Source organism: Anser cygnoides, chromosome 5 (assembly GCF_040182565.1).
Source record: "Anser cygnoides isolate HZ-2024a breed goose chromosome 5, Taihu_goose_T2T_genome, whole genome shotgun sequence".
NCBI lineage: Eukaryota > Metazoa > Chordata > Aves > Anseriformes > Anatidae > Anser > Anser cygnoides.
The window spans coordinates 12,475,798-12,483,571 of NC_089877.1; the positions used below are offsets into that span (position 1 = coordinate 12,475,798).

Genomic DNA, 7,774 nt, shown 5'->3' on the forward strand with positions numbered 1-7,774 from the left:
GCCTCACCGGAAGTGGCCGCGGGGCACGCTGGGAGTTGTAGTTTCCGCCTTGCGGGGCTCGTTATGTCGCTATGGGGTCTCCCATGGTGGCTCGGCCCGGCCCGGCCCGGCTCGCCCAGCACCCTCTGAGCCCCCCCCGGCCGTGGAGGGCCTGTCACCGTCCTGGCCGCTCCGCCCGCGGGCTGCAGAGCGGCTGAGGGGAAGTCCGCCAAGCACCCCAAGCCCCTGGAAGGGCTGTGCTGCAGGACCCTCACTTGTTATGTCCAAAAACTTGAGTTATTTCCCCCAAACACACGTTCTGTAGTGCTCCCCACACAAGAAGCAAAGCCTCAAGGAAAGTTTCAAGGAACCAGTGCTGAAGCCCTCACCCTAACAAAGTTCTGTGTCCAAGTCTTCTCTCAGTCCCCCCCACCTATCGTCAGGGCCATGCCCCAAGTTTGGGGCCCTCACTGGCACCCTGTGCTCTCAGACCCAGCCAGACCTACCCTTTTAGTGGCTGAGGCTGCCTCCAGAGCCGGAGACCCTCCATCACTTGCTGCAGATCCCTCGGTGAGCTCCAGAGCATCTGGGATGTGTTTGGAACTGAGGTTGCCCCCAGAGCCGTCTCACCAGAAGCAGTTCCCTCAAGCCAAGCGCCCCCAATACCAGTGGTATTTGCACGACTGCTGGCATCCACCTGCAAGGCACTTTCCCCTTGCTTTCAGGGTTGGGGATTGTTGCTATGATTCTTCATATCAGGCATGATTTGGCTGATCCCCCCTCCTGTTCTAGAACAGAAGAACAAGATGATACTTCCACAGCAGAAAACCCATCTTTCCCTAAGTTCTTGAAAAGATTAGCTAAACTGGTTGGGTTTCGTTTAATTCCCTTCCAGCATTCAACAGAGAGTCTGCTTGATCATCATCTCGATCAAAAGCCCTCCTGCAATAGAACTGCCATGCATTGGCACCTATTCTTAGACAAGCTAATAAAGAAAGTATGGCAGACACACTTCCTCCCAGGTCAAAGGAAACTGAGATAAAATACATACGCCCTGAGGATGCGGTTCAGGATCTCAACCTGCACAGGGAGCATGGCAGCAATGGCAAGGGAGAAGGGAGGCAGGAAGCATGGTACTGCACCCCAAAACCTGGAACTGTAATGCCTAGATTCATTTGGCCAGCGTTTCCCAGTCAGTGGCCACAGCCCTCCGTGTCATGGGTTACCGAGTGTCTACATGGCCCGAGGGCAAGCTGAGCTCTGGGAGAAATTTCTGTGCTAGCAAAACGTCTTCCACAGGGGCAGCATCAGGCCTTTCGTGCCGTTGTTCTCTAGGGCATGGACTTGACCAGGCATCAGGTGCAAGCAGCCCTTGATATGGGATATATGGTGGTGAGAGCTGTTGCCTCGGGAGTGGCTGCAGAGCGGTCTGCTTGGCTGCAGGATTCTGGCTTCCATGAGGAGGCACAAGCAAAACTTGAGAACTTGTCCTACACAGGGGAGATCCTATTTGGGGAACCTTCTGGGCACCCTTGAAGAAGTGCCCTTCTGGGAAGGGTGCCCCATCACGGTTGAAGAATGAGGTATTCTTCATCCCCTCCCTTCAAACAGAAGAAAAAAAAAAAAAAAAAGGAATTCAAAGAACCTGAGTTATTTAGCTGGTAAATCATGTTTGATATACAGATGCCCATCAGCGTGATGACTTGTTCTGCCTTTTATTCCCACCTGCTTTTGAGGTTCAAGTCCTGAGCTTTATTATGTGTGACTAGAAAACAAAAGTGCTTCCACATTTACGTTCCTCGGTTCTTGAGAATGCTCTAATAAACCATCTTATTGTGGAGAAATGCGTACAGTCTGATTCATCTTGGCAAAGACATCAGGCCATGGGGAGGAAGTGTATGTCCTAATGCAAAAAGTTAAAGAACCCGAAAAGTTCAAGATACTTGCAGAGGGATTCATTCCGTCCCTTCCAGACCGAGGCAAGAGGCTGCTGATTCAGCCTCCTGCCAAAGCGATGGCAGCCCGCTTTCTTGGCAGCAGCATTTTTTAACGATGATATACAAACTTTCTTCGGAGTTGGTTACTTCAGTGGTTTGAGGCTCATTTTGAGCAAGGAGGCAGTTTGGCTGGCTCTTGCTTTTTGTCAGCCCGATGTCACTCTGCTCAGTTTCTTTCAGTTAAAAAGTTTCTTCGTCTTCTCAAGAAAAATCTCAGGAAGAATTTAAGTAATGTCTGCTGCTGCTGTTTGTATTGTAAGTGGGTGAAAATATTCCTCCTCTCCCCAAGGACCCGTCTAGCTGAAAATCTGATTGACATCACCTTCCAAACTAACTGTTCTGCTGCAGTTAACCCATACTTTCCGACATGAAATGACTTTACATCTATTCTTAAACGAAACTAGTTTTATTTAAAACTAGGGAGTCTTGATGTGGGTGGTTATTCTCAAGTCGCTCTCTGGCTTGATTTCTCCTTCGTAGGCAGGGCATGGGATTGCTTAATTCTTGTTAAAATGTCTCAGCTAAACCACTGCATGGAAATACAGCTCAGATCATCAGGACACAGCTCAGCCATCTGCATCTACTGGGCTTGAGTTTTATAACGTGAAATTTTATAATCTGAAGTTACAGCTTCAGGTACTTATTTACACAGGGGGAAGGGGGGGGGGGGAAGTAAATCAATGAGGAGCCTAAAAATAACCCAAGACCTTCCACAGAAAGGCAGATTCTGTTATCTGCAGAAAGGGAAGTGTCTGATGCAACGGTCCTGCCTCAAAGAAGCAGTAAGGGAGTGACACAAGCTAGCACTGCCTCATCTTGTCTTTGGGGTAGCTCTTGGTATCACGGGACTTGCAGTTTGGCTTCCCACGTGGCTTTTCCAGAGACAGTGCCCGGCTGAATGTCCTCACTGTGGGCAGATAACAAAAGAGCTGTCACCACTCTGGAGAGCATCAGTAATTAAATGAACCGTGGTGTGCCAGCTTGGTACAAAAGAGCTTAATTCGAACCCGTTTCACCCCGATGGTGCAGATGGGATCAGTGATGTGTGAGAAGGGGGCAAGAGTGCGTCAGCATGGCTGTGCAGCAACCGCTCAGTCCTTGGCTCCGCAGGGCACTGCAGCACCCATGGCACAGGGGGTGAGGTTATCTGTGGAGAGGATGAACCTGGAGGAAGATCTGGCTCCACTGTCCAAAAAGAAACACATGCATTGGTGTTCCTGAGGCCGTGCTGCCCCTGAGGATGTTGCTGCTCCCACCAGCAGCCCGTTGCTCAGATGGCCCCAGGTCCCACCGGCACGCTGCCCCCAGAGACCCACCTGCTATTATATGACCCTGAGCTCCTGCCTCAACATCTGAAGCAGCTGGGACGTTTCATGTCAAATCACACATCTGCAGGCAAGCGCGGCACTTGATTGCAGCCATTTCTTTGAGGATCCCCTGAAAGTCTGCCCAGCGGGGCACAGAGGTGCCATGGAGAAGCTGCACGCTTCTGGAGGCTCTTCTCAAGCGGAGAAAACCTGGGGCCGAGCTGCCTTTACCCGGAATGTTTTTTTTTTTTTCCAGATCATTTTTCCAAACCAGCCTCTTGCCTGGCGTGAGACGGAGGGGGTGGCAGTGGTGAGGTGATGCCAGGGAGTAGGGGAGGCAGACCAAAGAGCCAGCCGTGGCACGGCACGGGTAGCAGAGGCGAGGCTGCTGCTGGAAGAGCCGCATTCCTGCAGCAGGCATGGGCTCTGCTGACACTGCTGGTATCGTCTGCTCCCAAGGCTTGCGCTTCTTCACGTCCCTGCACCTCACCCCCAGCCCCACCAAACTACTAATTACTAATCAGCCCCTTGGACCTGCTCCAGCAGCTGCTGGCAGCTCTAGGTGGTGCCAAAAGCTTTCGATGCTAAAAAACGAAGCCATGAATACTGCCGGGTCGCCCCCCAGCAGCAGGGCACCGGGGATAATTGCAGCAGGGAAGGGTTTTTGTGCCCAAACGGGCCGAGCAGCGGGGTGCTGAGCCTGCTTCTCTGGGGCCGGGCAGGCTGCCAACACACACCCACGGCTTGTCGCCTCCGGAGGCACGCAAGGTGTTGTGGCACCACCTGAAATGGCCGCCCACGGTGCACGGAGACTGAAGCGGGCTGGCTGAGAAGGAGCAGAAATGTCCTGGTGGTGGCTAAATCACGCAGACCGGTAATCAGTGCTTCTGGTAGAAACACTGATGGCTCTGCTGGGAGTCGAGCCTGAGGCTCAGAGAAACACCCCTGAAAAGGCCAGGCTGTGCTGGAGGAGCCGGATCAGCCTTGGGCCCGTCTCCATCACAGTGCCACGCTTCGGTCCTCTCTGCACGGCGACGCCACCTCTTGTCACGTACATCAGGTGGCTTCTGGAGGGCGCTGAGCCCTGCAGGACACCAAATCTCTGGCTTGTGGGATGGCTCCACCAGCCAGGAGCCCCCCGAGCTCCCCGCTGGCCATTCACAGGCCCCAGCGTGGGGTCTCTCCTGGCTGCGTGTGCCCCAGCGCTCTCAGGGCGTGCTGTCTGCCGCCTCTCACCCATCGCACGCGGCGCACAGCCCACAAGGGAAAAACCCCGAGAGACAAACCCCGGCCTCGGGGGCGGAGGCAGGGTTGGGGAGCGGAACCGAGAGCCCGCAGGGCCCAGCCTGCCACCAGCGCTACCCGGCGGAGGCAGGATGGAGGATTTGGGTGAGCCGGGGCCCTCGGGTGCCGGGGAAGGCCGGGCCAATTCCGATCCCGAGCTTGCGGCGGGGTTGGACCTCCAGGAGGTCGGGGCCTCCTTGGGGATGCTGCAGATGGGATGGCGGTGGGGCTTTGGGGACGAACCTGGGTGTCTGAGCGAGCGCTTTGCCAAAAATGGAGAGACTTGAGGCAGGAAATAGGCTCCTGCTGTGAGCGGCGGTGATGCAAGCCCAGCTGCACAAAATGGGGCCAAACAGCCCCAACAAGAAGAAGGTGGCACCGCATCTGAGGGTGCCGGGGGTCGGCCCCGGGTGGGGAGATGGGGCCTGGGAAGCGGCCACCCTGCGTGGGGTGTGCAAGGCCAGCTTCTGCCGCGAGGGCAGCGAGGTGCTGAGGGAAAAGCGAAAAGAGAAAGTGCTGTGCCCTCCCTGCTGTGTCTGAGGGGCTGAGGGGCTGTGGTTCGGGGAGGGACCGACAGTCCCATGCCCGGGGTGAGGGAGTTTAGGGCCCCCGCAGCCCCTCCGGGCCCTGGCATCTGGCTGAAAAGCAGAAAGTGTGATGGCAGAAAGCGCCGTGCTGCTACTTCTGCTCCTGAGCCCTCAGGGCAGACGCGGCACAGGACTCTTGTGCCTGGGGGCAGGAGGGTGGCTGCCGGGGTCCCAGCTCCGGTCTCCCCCTGCAGATGCTTTGCTGGCAGAGCTGGAGCAGAGCTCCCAGCCGGCCTCCACGGACTACACGCTGCTGGCGCCGAGCTCCGCGGAGCAGGACGCAGCCCTGGCTGGGCCCTCGGCCCCCTGCAGCCAAAAGCCACGCGCCTCGGCAGCCCCAAAGGTAATGCTGTGGGGCCATGACAAGCGGGACAGATCCCGAGACCCTGCTCAGCTCACGGTGGCGGTGCCTGCCGGGTGCTGAGGGGTGCTGGGGCAGCGTCCTGCGGGCTCAGCTGCAAGCGTGTGTCCTCCCAGGTGCAGCTGCCACCCCGGGCTCAGCCTCCCCGCAAGGATTTGGAGACTGTGTACAGGTAAAATGCAGCCAGAGGATGGCCAAGCTATTGGGGCTACCTCTTCCTTAGCTCCGCCGTGTTCTCCAGCGTCACCCGGCATCCTCAATGTCCCCGCAGCAAACCGGTCCTTGTGCAAGAAGGCCGAGAGGGTGTGGGGGGTGAGGAGGTGTCCTGCAGGGTGGGGGACGTGTTCCTCGTCTCACCCTGTGAGCGGCCCCCTGCCAGCATGCCCCCTGTCACTGCTTGTGGGGAAAGGGCAGCTCTTTTGGGGTGGAGGGGGGATGCTTGGTCCCGGGTGCTCCCCAGTCCCGCGGCAGAAGCTGCAGCATCCCCCCCCTCTGTGCTGCCCCCAGCAGCCCCGTGCTGACCCCACAACCGCTGCCCCCCTCGCCCACGCCCACGGCGGCTGCCCGGCAGTTGGATGAGCTCCTGGCCGACCTGGGCCACATGCAGAGCAAGGTGAGTCCTGCCCCTGGCTCCGGGGGGGACACGGGCAGGCCAGAATCCGGCCCTCACCGCCCTTTATCCCGGCAGCTGGCAGCAACGGGGCAGGGGGCCGGGGCGCCAGCAGGACCCGAGCCCTCCCTGGACCACATGCTGGGCGGCCTCACGCGGGACCTGCAGGAGCTGGGCATCACGGCCGCCCCCACCGGCGTCTGCGCCTCGTGCTGCAAGCCCATCGCGGGCAAGGTGAGCCCCCCGGCCCCATCCCTGCGCCCCCCCGGCTCGCAGCCCCCCGGGGAGGGGGACCCTCACCTGCCCCCACCCCGCAGGTGCTCACGGCCCTGGGCAAAGCCTGGCACCCCGAGCACTTCACCTGCGCCCGCTGCGGGCAGGAGCTGGGCGGGCAGCCCTTCTTCGAGCGGGGCGGGCAGGCGTACTGCGAGGAGGACTACCACCAGGCTTTCTCCCCGCGCTGCGCCTACTGCGCCGGCCCCATCCGCGAGGTGAGACCCCCCCCCCGAACCCCCTCCTACACGCGCACACACCCTGGAGCCTCATTTCACCTCTCCCCGCAGAAAGTCCTCACGGCCCTGGACCAGACCTGGCACCCCGAGCACTTCTTCTGCACCCACTGCGGGAAGGTTTTTGGGGACGATGGTTTGTTCTGGAGGGGACGCAGCAGTCCCATCCCCCTGCACACCCCCGGCCCTGCCCGGGGCTCTCCCCCTCCCAGACCCTCCCCACAGCCCTTCCCCAGCTCGCCCCCTTTCCCGGGCACCCCCCAGCACCTCTCCCACCGGGGGGGGTCCATCCCGGCACCCTCCCCGCAGGTTTCCACGAGCGGAAGGGGAAGCCCTACTGCCGCCAGGACTTCCTGGCCCTCTTCGCCCCCAAGTGCCAGGGCTGTGAGCGGCCCTTGACGGACAACTACCTGTCGGCCCTGCAGGGCGTCTGGCACCCCGAGTGCTTCGTCTGCGCGGTGAGTGGGTGCGGGGCCGGGGCAAAGCAGAGCGGGCGCCCCCCACGCCGTGCCAGCGCCAGCCTTTTCCCCCTTTCCTCGCCCCCCAGGACTGCCTGAGCGGCTTTGCCAGCGGCTCCTTCTTCGAGCTGGAGGGCCGGCCCTACTGCGAGACCCACTTCCACCAGCGGCAGGGCAGCGTGTGCCACGGCTGCGGGCGCCCCGTGACGGGCCGCTGCGTGACGGCCGCCGGGCGCAAGTACCACCCCGAGCACTTCATCTGCGCCTACTGCCTGGGCCAGCTGCACAAAGGCTCCTTCCGCGAGCGCGGCGACAAGATGTACTGCCAGGCCTGCCACGACAAGCTCTTCCTCTGAGCCCCGGGTTCCTTTCCCCGGCGTTAGCCCCCCCCCCAATCAGCATCGGCATCCCCCCCGTGAGCCACAAACCCCCCCGGATTGCAACCCACTGACATCCCTGGCATCACCCCCGCTGAGCCAAACACCCCTCATATCGTCCCACGCATCAACATCCCTGGCATTACCCGCCTCTGTGAAGCAATAAAACACCCGGTCCTGCCTTTGTTCTGCTTGCTTTGGGGATGAGAGCGGGCAGGAGGCTGGGAGGAACGCCTCTGTAACTGGGGGCAGCCACAGGTGCTCCCCGCCGCATCCCAGGGCGCTGCCCCAGCTGCCTTCCCCCT

At 59.8% G+C, this 7,774-nt stretch overlaps 1 protein-coding gene across 2 annotated transcripts; it reads left to right on the plus strand.

Moving 5' to 3' along the window:
* The first annotated feature begins 4,302 nt into the window (after positions 1-4,302).
* Positions 4,303-7,650, plus strand: LPXN (leupaxin). Of its 2 annotated transcripts, none has more exons than XM_048050042.2 (9): positions 4,303-4,672; positions 5,349-5,497; positions 5,632-5,687; positions 6,026-6,128; positions 6,204-6,359; positions 6,443-6,616; positions 6,689-6,770; positions 6,944-7,092; positions 7,182-7,650. In XM_048050042.2, exons 1-9 carry the CDS (start codon positions 4,660-4,662, stop codon positions 7,446-7,448), a joined length of 1,149 nt encoding a protein of 382 aa, XP_047905999.2. In that variant the 5' UTR covers positions 4,303-4,659; the 3' UTR covers positions 7,449-7,650. The 2 variants fall into 2 exon arrangements, with proteins under 2 accessions (XP_047905999.2, XP_047905998.2); XM_048050041.2 differs by having other exon boundaries at positions 4,308-4,672; positions 6,023-6,128.
* Positions 7,651-7,774: the final 124 nt, after the last annotated feature.

What these genes read in the sequence shown, in the direction of transcription:
- LPXN (XM_048050041.2), top strand. An exon ending in GATTTGGAGACTGTGTACAG is followed by an intron (nt 5,688 to 6,022) that starts GTAAAATGCAGC and finishes TGCTGCCCCCAG; the next exon opens with CAGCCCCGTGCTGACCCCAC. An exon ending in GCAAGCCCATCGCGGGCAAG is followed by an intron (nt 6,360 to 6,442) that starts GTGAGCCCCCCG and finishes CCCACCCCGCAG; the next exon opens with GTGCTCACGGCCCTGGGCAA.